We start from the raw sequence: 16,443 nt of genomic DNA, 5'->3' as shown, positions 1-16,443 counted from the left end.
AATCTCACGACCCTGAGATCATGATCTGAGCCTAAATCAAGGGTCAGATGCTGAACCGACTGAGCCACCCAGGTGCCGCCTGCTATTTGTTTTCTACGTTATTTCTCCCCCACCCCATTCCTGCATTACTGTCTTCTTTTGTGTTAAATAGATATTTCCTGAGGTACCATTTGAATTCCCTTGCCATTTGTGGTACTATGTATGTTTGAGTTATATTATAAATGACTTGGGGGTTTGCAATCAATTTTAAACAATCTAGTTTGAATTAATAATAACTCCATTCCAATGGTGAACAAAAACGTTACCCTGTATAGCTTGATTTTCTCCCATTTCTTTTGTGCTGTTAGAAAGAAGTTGGAGTTTTGAAGTATGAGAGACACTCTGCGTGGCCTTGAAGGAGAAAGCTGCCTGTTTATGGAAAGAGCCACAGGGCAAGGAATGCCAGGCAGCCTGTGTGTGCTCAGGACAGCCTCCTGGATGACAGCCTGCAAGAGGACAGCCACCCACCACAGGCCGACAACTGCAAGTGACAGAATTTTCCCCAAAGCCCCAGAGCAGGTGCAAGGGGATCTCTTGCCTCAGATTAGATGAAAGTCCCAGCCAACCCCATGCTGTCAGTCCCGCGAAACCCTGAGCGGGGCTCCAGCTACACCATGCCTGGACTTGGGACCCACAGAAGCGTGAAAGAATGTGTGGTGTTTTAAGCCGCTAGCTTTTGTGGTACTTTGTGACACAGTGAAAGAAACGAGTGCAAGAGTATTCCAAGGTAGATCGCCTTTTGGGGAACACACTGATGTGTTCTTTTGAGGTTCCTGTGTGGCCCACAGCCTTGCACAGTTTCCTGAATGGTTGATGTTCTTTCTGGTCCATCTTAAGAATCTCCCTCCACCCCTCACCTCCCAGGGCTGTATCCTAAAACCACTTACTACTGAGTCCCTTTGCTTTAGCAGGGCACAGTATTTGGGAGTTTCCTATAGGATGGTTTCAGCCCAGTGATCTTGTGTAGCGTTTGCTTGGTCCATGGGAGCCACGCCCCTTTTGCCCTGCCTAATACGGTAAATGCAGCCACCCCATGGCTGACCTTTCTGTCCTGCCACTGTGGACAACTCCAGCTGGAGTTCTTTGCCTGCAGATACTGTCAGGTGTGAGCACGACAGGGCAGAGTGTTGAGTTTTCCAAGTAGCTGCTTGAAATGAAGCCCATCTCATAAGGATTGATGTGAAAGTGTTATTTTCCTTGAGAGCCAGAGTGAGGTCCCAATCACAGCACAGCAGCCCATTTTCCAAAGAAACCTGTCCCCGAGCTTTCTTTGATACCCTCCGGGCACAGGAAGAAGGCTAAGTGTTTCAGAGCACATTTTGTGGTCAACTTCTTTACTATTCCTGCATCTGGGGTCCGGTACTTCAGGGGGGAATGTGGGAAAAAATGATACTTAATGTTTTGTCCTCAGCCCAAACTGATCAATCTTACTCCACAGGCACTGCTGCTCCCTTTCAGCTATGGGGAAAGAGTTCTGAAATGGAACCCCAAACCAAGAAGGGACAATGCACGGTTAGCATAGTTAGACCAGAGCCACGGTTTCAAAATCAATGGAGGTAAAGTCATGCTAAGCAGGAGCATTATGTAGACTAGAGTGGAGATACTTCAGGGAAAAACCAGCTGCACCAGTGTCTCCTCTTCCTGACCATTTCCCTCTGACCCGTCCACCATGTAGGAGACTTTCCCTCTCAGAAAATCCAGCAGACTGATTTTGGAGATCTCCATGAGTTACTATGGAAATCAACAGAAATTTATCTGAAGAAGCCAAGGGCAGCCACTTGACCCCTGAAAGTGCTGAATTTAATAAGAAATTAGTATGGGTTGAGACTTTATTATTTTGTAGGGAGGACTGAGTGTCTCAGAACTGAGTGGATGAAAATGTCCTAGAAGGAAGCCAAGTGAAGAAGAGAGGAGAGAGCAAGAGGAAGAGAGAAGGAGTAATTCCTGAGTAGGCGAGCATCTATGGGATGCTGTACAAGGTAAAGAGTAAAGGAACATCAGGGCAGAGCCACCCGTCCACCTCTCTGTATGACTCTGAGACATGCACATGACTCCTTCCATAAAAGAGACATCAATTAGAGTCCAGGGTGTTTTCAGTTTGGGGAATCAAGGAATGTGGTGTTTGGAATGAGCAGGGAGTATCTGGTCTCATGGTCCTCTGTAAACCATCAACGGTACTCTCGCTGTGGAGAACTGAGGAGGAGCACCCACTCGCAGATGATCACTCACTTGTAGATTCCTACGTTGCCCCACTGCCCACTTCCCTGAGTTAATTCCTGTGAAAACGAGGGAAATACTCTCAGGTTGGCAAAGGTGATGACTCAGGTCTCTTTTGGAGGACAATTGATCAAATGTCAATTGATCTGACAGTAGAGCCCACGGAAAAGCCCAATCGGTCAGGCTCCAGGCATGAAAACAGCTCCCACACCAGGTAGTTTGATAGAGATGATTTCACTCGGAGAGAAAGTGATGAAGTGTCGGAAAAGCTGAACATGCAAAACGGGAGCCATGAGGCAGCCCCAGGGTTAGCCCTAGCTGGCTGGGGGAAAAGCGGGAGGCTGTGGTGTGAGCCCAGGAGCCAGGACTAGCTGGCGGGAGCTGTGCCTGCAGGGGCAGAAAGGAGGGAGAAGCCAGGACACAGAAGCAGGGGCTTTGCTCTGGGAGATGAGCCACTGACGGAGCACCTTCTCCCACCATGCACCCGCATCGACAGGAGCCGGCCGGAAGCCAGGAGGTGTGGAGACGGGAGTTTGCAGAGAGCAGTGCCAGCGCTCAGAGCAGAGCAGGGGAAGGGCAAGGAATGTATCGGAGTGCGAAGCGACAGACGATACGATGGTAGCTCAAATGTGAAGCAAAACACTGTCAGCCACCCATGTGAAACCCAAGTGATCAAATTTGAGGAGCTGCTCATAGGACGAGTAATTCTGACCTTTACTGTGTGAAGCTACAAATTTTATTTCATAAGGCAAAAGTTATACAGTCAACCATTCATTCATAGTCCAGACTGAGCATTTTAAATTAATCTCTGACATTTTCATTTACTGGCAAGAAGAGAAGTGCAAAGTTGGTGGCATGGACATTAACTGAGTAGGTATGATTTGCTTTAAAAATGCACCGTAAGTACTAGAATCGATGACTGACAGTGTGCTGATATTTCTAGTATGCTGTAGAATTATAATTCCATTAACACAGATGCAGATGCCGTCTCTGTTTATCTGTTTGGTTAAAATTATTACACAGAAATAGATACACAGCACATGACAGGGGTGAACACAACTTTTCTGGCTCCCGGGCTGTGACCTTGAAGAAATGAAAGCTTCTCCGAGTCTCAATTTCTTCAAATACAAATGGAGATAATAAAATCATTAGATGATCTTAAGTCATAGGAGGAAAGTTTGGGGGAAAGATTTGAAAATTATAAGGTACTCTACAAATACATAGTAGTAGTATCTGAGTAGGTTATCAGCTACCCACTCGGATCTTGATTTTTTAAGGATTATCTTAAAACATAAGCAAAGAAACAAAACAAAGGGAGAGAGACATGAGAATGATTCCGAGACTCACTCCCAGTGTAACTGGGTAAGGCACACAACTTCTCTTGTCCTCCCTTGAATACCAAGTCCTCCTTGGAAGGCCAGGAGAGTGCTGGCCTGCTTCACCTGATCTTCCGTCGGCAACAGAAGAAGTTCATCTTGCAATTTCCAACAACCTTCTCATCCTCGGTGCATATCCTTCTGCATTTGCCCCGGCCGAGCCTGCAAGGCTCACAAGCAGCAAACTCACCTAGGCCAACAAAGAGCAGCTGATACATCTCTCCAGGGACTCCCTGGAAACGGGGAGAAGGTCAAAAGCCACCAAAAAAAGGGGGAGGGTTTCTATGGTCATAAAGAGTGTTTTTAAAGAACCAGCCCTGATTTTTCAAAGGGCTCTACTTTCTTCAGGATGGAGTTGGGGAAGAGTTAATGTTGAAGCAAGAGGTGGACGCCATCCCTGCTCCCCGTGCCTTGCGTGGGTCAAAAGTAGGCAAGCGCAGTGGGATGAAGTGTCATGTATATGGCAGAACATACATACCTGATACTTCTGTAAAGGTTACAGGATGAAGGTGGGAGGGCTACCTTGTGGTTTGAAAAGGTCCTTGAAGGTAGAGGTAAAGTTAGGTTCAGTTCTGGTTTGGGCCTGGTAACGGTGGTGTGTCCTCAGTAAACTGCCTGATCTCAGCTTTCTCATTTGTCATATGGACATTCTATTTTTTTTTTTTTTTTTTAAATTTTTTTTTTTTTTTTTTTTTTATTTGAGACAGAGAGAATGAGAGACAGAGAGCATGAGAGGGAGGAGGGTCAGAGGGAGAAGCAGACTCCCTGCCGAGCAGGGAGCCCGATGTGGGACTCGATCCCTGGACTCCAGGATCATGACCTGAGCCGAAGGCAGTCGCTTAACCAACTGAGCCACCCAGGCGCCCTGTCATATGGACATTCTAGAAATACTTGTCTACATTGTAAATTTCTCTAGTGGTCAAATGGAGTAATTTATGTGAGAATATTTTGCCAAACACTATGTCCTCCATTAGTTATTTTTGTTGTTGTTTACTTTAATCAGAAGCTTTTTTATATGACTGCAAAAAATTTTTCAGGGTAACTTTCACGGACCAGGAAGGTAGGGCCTTTGCCAGCCAAGAATCCGTTATCTGCTGGTCTGGTTCTCCAAGGGCAACATTTATGTTGTAACCCCTTATTCTCTTTCCTATTAACCACCCTCTTCTCAGGAACCTCAGAACTACATGGAAGCTTACAGGTTTCGCTCTCTACTGCAACCTTTCATTGGGCTCCTTGACAGCCCATTTGCCAGTCCCCGGGGCCATTTCAGGCTTTATGCTTCCTGTCTCACCACCTGCTCCTCCCTCTCACATCATTGCTCAGTAACGGGCCCAGAATTGGTCCATTCCTGGGCTGCATTCCATCCCCTTGATGCTGGATCTCCTGAAGTTGCCCACCTAACTTCTGAACACTCACCCAGAGACTCTTTCTGTTCATGCTAATTGCTGCTTGCATTGGGCCGAAGCTTGCTGTGGGCATGGGGATGGCCGTGGCTGTCCAGTTGCTTCTATGGAGTCCACCATTAGAATCAGTCTTTGCTCTAGTAAGCCCAGGTTAGAATCACCTGCCTCTTGGGCTTGATATTTGTGCACTCATCACACGTTGTGTTAAGAATTCTGACTGGCTCTGAAACAAAGTCCCTGATGATGACTTTTATTCCAGCCTGCTTTGATTTGAGGTGAGGACAGGCACAAGCTAACGTTCTAATGAAGATGCCTTTCTACTAGCAGCAGATTACACCAAAGCTCCCTGATAACGTTTATAAATAAAGAACCAGTGTCTTGCTTCCACGCCATGATGGTCTAACCTTACAGTACAATTCTGTGCCTCCGAGGCATCTCCACTCAATTGCTATACCTCAAGCTTCTCAACTCCTCATTCCCTTCTAGCTCCTGATTTTATTATTTTCTCCTTCTGAGTTCCAACCTTCTTCCTTGCCTGGAAACTTCTGCATCAGCAACCACCTTGTTTTCCCAGCTTATGTGAGTTCTTCCTGTTTTCACCCGGACTTGATGCCCCAGCCTGTCTTATCTCCTGAACCTTGCATTACTGAGGCAGGGAAGAATCAGCATTTGCAGCCTTGGAACCAGATAGGATATAGAATTATGTTGTATTTCTAATCTGACCTACTCTTTGGCATGCCAGGGATTATCTCTAGATGCCCCTTTGCTGCTGAATTGGAATACACATTCTTCTACTCATCACCCTTGGTGACCTTCTCTGGATGCATTTATATGGAGGTCTTCTCTGCAATGGGCAGAGTGATTTTTTGTGACGGGATCTGCTCTTTTCAGGGCGTGGGTGGTCTGACTGTTCAGTGCTGCAGTTTTATTGAGGATTTTGTATGCTACCTCTGCTTAAGGGTATTTCTGGGCACTGTTCTACCTGATTGAGAATTACAGAATTAAAACTTTGTGACTCTGGAGTCCTGAGTTGGAAGCTTAGCTTACCACTTATCACTGTGTCACCTGGACAAAATGATTGAACATCGCATCTATGTCTCAGCTTCCTCATCTTCTGTAAGGTGGCAGTTACAATAGTACCCACGTCATTGGAATGTTGGAAAATTAAATGACATAATCCACATAAGGTTAATAGACTACCTGGCATATAGTCAGCACTCAGTGACTAGTAGCCACCTGAATTTTTTTTCTCACTCCAAAATTCTGTCTAAACACTTTTAAATTCTGTTTGTAATAACCCAGGGGTGTTTCTTTTGGTTCTGTTTATAATACGCTTTCTTCCTGTAGAAGATGAGTGCACAAATAGAGATTGGGGGCTCTTCACTGTGCACAGCTGTTATACAATGGTGATTAGATTGCACAGCGTTTGATCCTTCTTAGACTAGTAGCAGAGATTGGGACACATTTTACAGGTTTTGGGACCAGATCCTGTAAGAGACAGATGAGCATGTTCTCAGAGCAGTCAGTGCTCATCGGCTGGTACAAGCGTGATCCTCTAATCTTGCTTTAGTTCCCACCATGAGCTAATGAGACTAGCCACCAGGTCCAAATCTCTATGGCTGAAATTACCTTGTAGTAAGACAGAGATTTCTCTGTGAGATGGCAAACCCAGGCATGATGCTGGCTACAAGAGGAGTGAAGACAGAGGCAGAAATCCGGGATTTCAGGTAACTCTATTCTCACTATCATTTCCATCACTTCTTGTCTCTGGAAGTCAGAGGGAGCTGTCAGGCCAGAGGTCCTAAACGTAGAAATTATACACAAGGGATTCAACTTACCTCCTGGAAGTGGCTCAGAATACTCGAGTCCTGCCTGGCACCCTAGATTCAAAACAACACATTTTGAATATTAAAATCAGTGCAGGAAATAATGATGTATAAAACAGTATTCCCAGCTCCACACATCTGCTGTCGAAAGATAACAGATCACAGAGGCTGCATCTTTATTCTATTTCTTAAGGCCAGCACTCCCAGTAACCGGTAAGAGGTTTTAAAAGGGTGGGCAGGGTCGTAGTGTGCTTAGAAAATACCACGGCAGATTCAAGAAAATCCCGTGAGAAGCTCAGTGGGGAGCCAACTGTTACTCTCAGTTTCACGGTGGTCCACAGAAAAGCCATCAGGCTTTATGATCTGCCCCTTTCACAATCCCATCCTTCTGCAATTACCTGATAGAAACTGAGCCAAAATGAAGAAAAAGGCAAAGACAAAATAAGACATCTTTCTGCTTAGGGTCATCTCTGAGGGAAGCCTCTTCAGAGCAGAGGTTTGGGACCTCTCTGAGAGGACAAGAGGCTCACTTATACTTGAAAGTAATGGGGAACGCTCTTGGTCAGTGAAGTGAATCAATAAAGAAAGCACATTTATATGCTCCATTTCCCAGGATCAAGGACTGACATGATGCACAATAACCCTTGGCCTCCATAAAGCCTTGTATTCTGGAAGCTCTGGTCAGGGTAGTGCAAGGAACACGAGGCCAGGAGCTGGAAAACCAGGAGCCACCCCGATCCTCCCAATTCAGCAAGCAGGAGCCTCCTACTCCATTTCTCTCTCAGAATTTACTCTTCTCTTCCATTGAATAAGGAGCAACCGCAGTTGCTAAGAGACAACACAGTTCTTCTGCCAGCCTCTCAGGCTTGGTGTCAAGCTCTAGTGATGATGATGGGGACATGCTTGGAACACAGGGAAGGCTTGGAAGGAGGACTGGTGCCCTCTAAGAGGAGCCCAAGAAGCAGGCACTGTTCCTTCCCCGGGTCTCATTTGTACTACCTGTCAATGCCCCCAGGAACAAAGCGGGGAGGGGCATCATTTCGCCAAGTGAGCTCTGAATCCCCAAGCCTGTAACAATGTCCTAGCAGCCCGAAGCCAGAATTACCACATCCTTCTCATGTTTCAAGAACATGGGTATCAAAATTAACAGGTATCACTGCACCCCCAAATAAGTCCCATCCTATTGCCTATGCTTATGCAAGGCTCTGTTCTTCACTTTGGGAAGGCAAAATGGGAGCACTGAACCAGGCAGACTAAAGTCAGGTCGGTTTAGCAAGTATGTGACCGGGGGCAAGTTGCTTACTTGGTTGAACCTGTTTCTGAACCTTAAAATGGGGATATAATAAAGGTACTGCTTCATAAGATATTTAAAAGGACTCACTGAAATGAGTATCAAGTGGCTATCAGACCCCATGCTTGGACTGAGTGCAGATGTACGTAGCGATGGGATGGGTGTGTCTCAGTGATAACGGTGCCATGGTGTAGGCGGGCAACTCGGCAGGAGCAGACCTCTCCCGAGCCCCCAATTCAATACTGATTCCCTCCCAGCACAGATGTTGACCTAAGAGCTGCCCGGTCCCCGTGGGTGGGAGTGGCAAGCTCACGGAAGAAACACACCTGGCTTGACTCTCTCTGCAGCGAGGCATGGTGGTCCCGCGACAACTGGCAGGACCTGTGAGGGTCTGCAAGTGCCCTGCAAGTATCCTTGTGCCTGAGGAATTGTGACATTAAATAGCAAAGAAAAATTTCTATGGCAGAGGAACTCCGTTCCTTTAATGGCGCCTTTTTCTGGTTCTTGAATATGGGCCTCCCATTTTTATTATGCACTCAGGTCAGCACATTATGTAGCTGGTCCTGACCTGGAGTGAACTTCTAGCCTTAGAAAAATAAGATGACTCTTGCAACTCTCAAATTAAAGGGTTGGGCCTTGTCATGGGTATCACAAGACCTCCTTGCTACATGAACGGGCCAAAGAGGCCCCTGTGTAGTGGTCCCTAGGGCGGTCACTTCTATAGCTCTAAGCCCCCTGCTGCAAACTCAAATTCTTCCACACCTGAGGGCTTCGAGTAGGGTGCAAATAAGCATTTGTTTAGCCACTTAGAGCTTGCCTGCTTTGCATGCAACACAAAATGCCCCCAACATCTGTTAATGTAGATAAGACAAAGCCCATAGCTGTAAGACTCCAAATGGCCGCAGCCCTCCTAAGGGCTGTGATCCCAAGACTCCCCACCTTGCTGCTGAGAGGTATCATCTAGACACGTGAGCCCCTCTCTGGTGCCCCTCTCCCCTTGGAGTTCCCTTCCCCTTTAGGGTGGATGCCTCATGCTACCATCTCTGGGAGGGCCTTCCCCCCAGGCAACCCTGCCCAGGTGCCCCCTGATGACACCTCTCTTCCTTGAGCAGCCCCCAAACCCTGGAACTCACCACACTCCAGCCCTTAGAATTCACCCACTCGGAGGCGTCTGTCCTCTCCACAGTGAGGTGGGAACAAGACGGCTCTTAGCCGTTGCAGTGCCCCACATGTCCCTTAGGAGAGTTAGTTGGCTCTTTGGAGGGCTCAGACAAGATTACATGTGCCATGTCTGAATATCTGTGTCCCGGCAACATTCATGTGGAAACCTAATCCCCACAGGGATGGTATTTGGAGGTGAGCCTTGGGAATGTGATTAGGTTAAGGGCCCTCATGAATAGGATTATTGCCTTATGAAAGGAACCCCAGAGAGCTCCCTGTCTCTATCCTCCAAGGGAGATCAGCGAGAAGTCAGCCATCTGCAACCCAGAAGAGGGTCCTCACCTGCACCTGGCCACGCGGGCGCTCAGTCTTGTGTCTCCAGCCTCCAGAACTATGAGAAATGAATATTTGTTGTTTGTGAGCCACTGCATCTGTGATGTTTTGTGACAGCGACTCAAAGGGACTGAGACACCACCTGAGTTTAGAGGAGAAGCCATGTGAAATCCTACCACCAAATGGGGTTCCCATAACTCAGTAACGTTTATTTGTGTCAAAGTCCAATTATGATTCCCTTAAGTTTGCAACCTTCACTTCCTGATGAATCAGACAGGCCTTAAGAAGCAGAGATAAATGACATAATGGGATAATAAATAAGACCAGTGAGACTGTGTGTCACTGAAAATGTTTGGAAGTTGGTCTTTTCTTATGGATTTAAATCTTTTTGATTGAGGATTGGAAGGGAATAGAGAAAAGTTAAAAATGTGTCCCTTTTCTTAGAGTATTTATGTATTCAATCATTTATTGATATCAGTATGGCACAAGGAAGTAAATGGATGGTCTTGTCCAGATCACATACAAAAACCATGTTTTCAAGAACACAGCAAGCATCTATTGCTTTTCGGGGGTTTATGATTATTTTAACAAACACTTCTAAGGTATTTCAACTTTTAGTAGCAGTAATAATAGGGGGCTGATGATGAGGGAGGCTCATCTCCCTAAGGTTGCTTTAAAGAGAGGTATTCCACAAGATGGAAGTGTTAAAGTGGATGATTCAGGTCTTTCCACCCACTTAGTTGATTTACTCCAGATTAGGAAAAAGAGGTAATCAAATTAGTGGGAGACTATGACGTTCAGAGTATATGGATATTTTATATATATATACATAAGTACATATGTATAATATGTATGTGTGTGTGTGTGTGTGTGTGTATAGTCTTAATCAAATATCCCATAAGCTCACAACTATCCGGGGAGCTGTTTAAGGATTAAATAAGATAATGTATGTAGCACTTTTTTTTTTTAAGATTTATATACTTATCTGAGAGACAGAGAATGATGGGGGGCAGAGGGAGAGGAGAGAAAGAGAATCACAAGCAGAATCTCTGCTGAGCACGGAGCCCGATGCAGGGCTCAATCCCAGGACCCTGACATCATGACCTGAGCTGAAATCAAGAGCCAGACACTTGACTGACTCAGCCACCCAGGCGCCCCTGTGTAGCACTTTAAAAAAAATAAATAATAAAACATAAGCTTCAGTTGAGCAACTTGCCAAGTGTACACAGTTCACAAATATTGGAGCTGGAATTCAGATCCCACTGACTCCATTATGATATTATATAATTACTCTCATTTTACATATGAGTGAACCAAAGCTATTAAGGAGTAGAGTCAAGATTAGAAATCCAGACTGCCAGATTCCAGATCTTTCATTCCTGCTGGTGTATCTATCTACCCCTGGTCATCAAGTCACCCTCTACTCTGTCTTCCCTTCTTCCCCATTGTCCTTGTTGTGAACTTTCCAGAATCAGAAAAACAATGAGCTGCAGCCTACCACCCACTGAGATGTGTGGGCTCTACTCAGTGGAGCATGGACAGGCTCTCATTTCTGACATGCCTCGTTGATCAAGATGTTCTTTGGTTTAGAGAAGTGTATAAATGTTTGCTTCTCTTCTATCATGGACACTGTGCTGATCTTTCAAGACCCTGCGAGTCATGAGGACGTTCCTCTTTCTCTTTGTTGTTCTCTTCCTTCTGGCCCCAGGTAAAACCAACATCTTTGCAGGGAAGGTTATAGAGGTGGTGGCCCAGAGACAGGTCTGCTTCAAGTGAGCACCTGGGTGTGCTCAGCCTGGTGACCCTGCAGGGGAACATTTGCTACAGGAGGTGATTTTCGTTGAATGCCTCTTCTGTAAATCCCTTTCATTTTTCATTATTGTCTAGGATGGGGTATTACAGGGTTGAAGAAAGAAAGTTATGCCAGAAAAGATGCCCTTTGGTCCCCAGCTCCATGCTCACTAACAAAAACAAAAATTTGGGGAAAAAATATAAAAACAAGCGTAGGCATCAGTGGATCTTTTAAAAAATAATTGTGATAGAGATGGAACAGGTAAGGAAAAGAGCCAGAGAAAGGAGTGCTGGACAAGGAAAGGGGTGGAGGTCAGACTCTGTGTTCGTGCCAGGTCAAACGATACCCAGAAATCCAACGTACACATTGGAAACCGAGCAAGGCTCCCTTTTCAGACCAGTCAGACTTATTATATAATTAGTTGACACAATATGCAAACATGTAATAAACAGTTATCTAATAAAAGCAAATGGAGCTGACCTATTTATGTGCCATACACACACACACACAGAGTTCCATTAACCTCTAGATGGGTGCATGTGATGATCCATTCAAAGCCTTGTACACACAGATAGATGTACTCTCCCTTTGCAGAGGCTTTCTGTTTCTGGACCATCACTGTCAATTGGATGTAATACAAGAGCTCTTGTCAAGAGTGAGGTCCAATACCAATTGTTCAATTGACAATTGACCTTACAACACTAAGAGGGTAGCTGGAGTCCCCTGCAGTGGGAGCCACAGTTCACTGAGCTTTGAAACATTGGAGTATGTGTACTTATGAACTTAAATGCTGATGCTAGAAATGATTAGGCACACGCTGGTACCAATCCACCTGGTTTTAGTTTTACGTATGAGTGAATTAGCCACCTTTATATGTCGACCTCAGTTTCAATTTGTGTACATCGGATGCTGTCTTTATGTATCCCGGGATTAGGTAAAACTCTAAAATGTTGATTCTGATAAGATGTGTGTCTGTCCTTAACTTGAAGGGGGCTGCTCCTACGATTGCTACTGGTAAAATACTAAGGCCAGAGCAGGTATTCTGTGCAGAACAGACAAGAGGAGTCTTGGAGAGCCACTCCCAGCATCCGCCCTTACCTGCTCTTGAACACATTTGGTGAAATGTGTTAAAGAAATTTGATTGAGCCTTTCTAAACAATGTTTTTGCTTCCACACACAACAGTAAATGTTTCCCTTTCTATATATTTATCCTTGTTTACTCCAGTCTTGGACCATCTCCCCAGCCTCAGACTTGCCCTGCTCTCACCAAGGATCACTTTGACAGTGTTGGGAAGTTACCCACCCTGGAGGGGTTTACAGGAATAAGGTGACCATTACCCCAATAGATTCTGATAAAAGAACGATAGCTTCTGCTTCTCAACCCCCCCCCCCACAGCCTTACCCCAAATACCAGAAGATAAATCTCTTCGTCCTGGTCCTTAATCCACGTATGACAAAAAGATAGAAAAAATCAAAGAGAAAATAGTTCCCTACTATCTCATCTACTGTCAGGGCGAGACACTATGGCAGCTCGTAAAGCAATCTTCACTAGCCAGTTACATGACCTTACCTGGTAACTGGACATATCTGAGAAGAGAATTAATCCAGGTGGCTCCTTCCCTTGTATAGCCAGGAATGCATTTTTTGATGAGAAATGCTTCAAACTTAACGGGAGATGCGTGAATTCTTGTCGGAAAAATGAAGAACTTGTTGCTCTCTGCCAGAAGTCTCTGAAATGCTGCCTGACGCTCCAGCCATGTTGGAAGAGTAAAGATGATTAAATCTGAAGACTCTGGCTTTCCAGAGCGACATAAATGACCTAGTTTTGTCTTCTCTTTACTCTGGCCTCTTCAGTGAGAAGACACCTCAATAAAAATAAATGAATGTCTTTTATCAATTTGTCAAGTGCTTCACTTAGAATAAGGAAATGTGAGTAGCTAACCTTGATGGTCCCTGCCTACTGGCTTCTTTTTCTGTAATTTTTTGGTAAGGGGATTTTCCCAAAACCATCTGATATTTCTTTTTAAAGGGGACTGGTAAAGACTATAAGTCAACAAACCTCTAGCTTGTCCTCAGGTGTCAGCCCCAACCACCTGTTGAGATAGAGGATAGATAAATGGATGGGTAGAGAATTGAACATATATCTATACAGATAGTTATATTAATGACAAATAGATAGCAGATAAATTTACTTATTAAGGACTCTCATGTGTCAGACACACGTCTAAATTAATCATCTTGACTCCATGGCTTTAATTGGAGACAGTTAAATACTCCCTATGGATTTGTCCCCATCCATAAGTCTGGAATCAAATTTGCTGATGGACAGAGGGATTGTAAGTATCTAGAGTTGACAATATCTCCAGGGACCTGGGTCCTGGTCCCAGATTGACTTTCTATGATTTGCCAAATTACTGCCTGGCACTAAGCTTTCATATTACTCACTTCAGGTAAGGATTCCTGGTCGTGTTCCACAGGCCTAAGATCCAGCCTTGGTTCCCTGCTGGATCAGAAATCTTGCCTTAGTTGCCTCTTGATTCCTCAAGATCAATGTATTTAATCCTGTTGGAATCAACCATCTTTTTTAATGACATTTTTCTGTTTTGAGATAATTATAGAGTCATATATAGTTGTAAAAGATGATACAGATACATCTCTACCTTTTAATCCGGTTTTCCCAATAGCACAACCAGAGTGCAATATGACCACCAAATATTGACAGGATACAAAACAAGTCCATCACCACAGAGACCCCCGCCATGTTGTACATTCAGAGCCACTCTGCTTCCTGCCTCCACTTCCACCTTAACTCCTGTGAGATTAATCTGTTCTCCACTTCGACAACTTGTCCCTTCAGGAGTGTCAAATAAATGGAATCATACCGAGGTAACTTCTGGGAATTGGCTTTTTACTCATGATAGTTCTCTTTTTACTCACAAGAACAAGAGATTCTTCAAATTTGTTTCATGTCTCAGGACATCTTTCCTCTTTGTTGTTGCGTGGTAGTCCACGGTATGGATGTACCACAGTTTAACCATTCACCTGCTGGAGGACAGCTGGGTCCTTCCCAGTTTGGTGCTATTTCAAGTAAAGTTGCTGTCAACATTTATGTTTTTTGAAGGTTTTTTTTACAGATTTTATTTATTTATTTGAGAGAGAGGTAGCATGAGAGAACACGAGGAGGGAGGGAGGGAGAAGCAGGTTCCCGCTGAGCAGGGAGCCCAACAAGGGGCTCGATCCCAGGACCCTGGGATCGTGACCTGAGCCGAAGGCAGACGCTTAACCCACTGAGCCACCCAGGTGCCTGACATTAATGTTTATAGGTTTTTGAGCAAACACAAGTTTTCATTACTCTGAGATAAGTGTCCTGATATGCAATTGCCAGGTCCTATGTTTGCAAGTTCAGTTTTTATGAGAGAATGCCTTATTCTCCAGAGTGGCTGCACTGTTTTAAGCTCCCACCAGGAATGTAAGCATGGCCTTTCTTATCCACACTGTCGTTGACGTCTGCTGCAAAGAATTGTCACTATTTTTTTTTTTTTGCCAGTCAGATAAGTGTGTATCAACAGCTTGTGTGTGATTTTAATTTGAATTTCTCTAAAATCTAATGGTGTCTCACACCTTGTCCTGTGCTTTTTTTTTTTTTTTTTTTTTTTGCCATTTTTCCTATCTCCTTCAGTGAAATGTGTGTCTCATACTTATTTTGTAATTGGACTTTTTCTTGTTGGATTTTTTCTGTTGAGTTTTGAGAGTCCTTGATATATTCTTGATATGGGTCATTGGTTGGAAACGTGGTTTACAAATATTTTTCCCCCAATCTACAGCTTGTATTGTTAACCTCTTGCTAGGTCTTTTGCAGAGCAATTTTTTTTTTTTTTAGACTTTGTGAAATCCAACTTATTTCTATGAATTGTGGGGTTTATATGGGGTCAAGTCTAAGAACTTTTTGGGTAGCCCTAGATGCTTTTCTCCTATATTCTTTTCTAAAAGCTTAATCATTTCACATTTACACTTACATCCAAGAACCACCTTGAGTTAATTTTTTTAAAAGCTGTAAGATGATCAGTTTTGTTGTTTCCATTTCTGTCTTTGCCTGTGAGTGTTTCATTGCTCTAGCAGTGTTTGTCCAAAAAGTTGTCTTTTCTCCATTGGATTCCTGTTGCTCTTTTGCCAAACACTGGCTTGTAGGATTTGACTCAACTGATTTGAAAACTTATGTCCAAACAAACTCCTGCCTGAAATGTTTATGGCAACTTTGTTCATAATCACCCCAAACCGGAAGCAACCAAGATATCCATTCATAGGTGAGTTGGTAACAAATTGTGGTTCATCCAACTAATGGAATATTATTGAGGAATAAAAAGAGATAAGCTATCAAGTCACAAAAAGACACAGAGGAATCTTAAATGCATATTCCTGTGTGAAAGAAACCAGTCTGAAAAGGTTAGATACTGTATGATTCCAGTTATAAGGCATTCTGGAAAGGGAAAAACTAGGGATCATAAAAAGAGTGATTTTTTGCCATGGTTGCCAAGAGTTGGCCAGGGGTAAAAACAAGGAATACGTTAAGATGGAATACCAGACTATTCTGCATAATGCTAGGGCTTTGTTAAACCCTGAAAACTTTGCAGTACAAAGAGTGAATTTGGGGAAGTCAGGGCTACCCCAGGATGGAATGCAGAATGTGACAAAACTATCTAACTGTGTCATAAATGTGTAAAACAACTTCACTGAAGGTGGGGAGGTTGGTGATGCTGGCCTAGGTGGCTTTGGCAGTGAGTGCTATCTCTCAGTCTACAGACAAAAGAAACTGTATCAATGGAATATTATGCAGCCATCAAAAGGAATGAGATCTTGCCATTTGCAACGACGTGGATGGAACTGGAGGGTATTATGTTGAGTGAAATAAGTCAAACAGAGAAAGACATGTATCATATGATCTCATTGATATGAGGAATTCTTAATTGCAGGAAACAAACTGAGGGTTGTTGGAGTGGGGGGTGGG

General features: G+C 44.3%; 2 protein-coding genes across 2 annotated transcripts; one reads left to right on the top strand and one right to left on the bottom strand.

Annotated features, from left to right (window-relative positions):
* Positions 1–3,694: 3,694 nt before the first annotated feature.
* LOC115941871 (beta-defensin 105) lies at positions 3,695–7,329 on the bottom strand. Its single transcript, XM_031030935.1, has 3 exons — positions 7,260–7,329; positions 6,874–6,915; positions 3,695–3,822 (listed from the first exon to the last, which is right to left on the bottom strand). Exons 1-3 carry the CDS (start codon positions 7,327–7,329, stop codon positions 3,695–3,697), a joined length of 240 nt encoding a protein of 79 aa, XP_030886795.1.
* Positions 7,330–11,305: 3,976 nt separating this feature from the next.
* Positions 11,306–13,219, top strand: LOC102728832 (beta-defensin 15). The gene is made up of 2 exons (XM_006736042.1): positions 11,306–11,354; positions 13,068–13,219. Exons 1-2 carry the CDS (start codon positions 11,306–11,308, stop codon positions 13,217–13,219), a joined length of 201 nt encoding a protein of 66 aa, XP_006736105.1.
* The last annotated feature ends 3,224 nt before the right edge of the window (positions 13,220–16,443 follow it).

Source organism: Leptonychotes weddellii, chromosome 2 (genome assembly GCF_054177405.1).
Source record: "Leptonychotes weddellii isolate Sample4059 chromosome 2, ASM5417740v2, whole genome shotgun sequence".
Lineage (NCBI taxonomy): Eukaryota > Metazoa > Chordata > Mammalia > Carnivora > Phocidae > Leptonychotes > Leptonychotes weddellii.
Note: the sequence above shows the minus strand (reverse complement) of the source record. Positions and strands in the feature narration are given on the sequence as shown.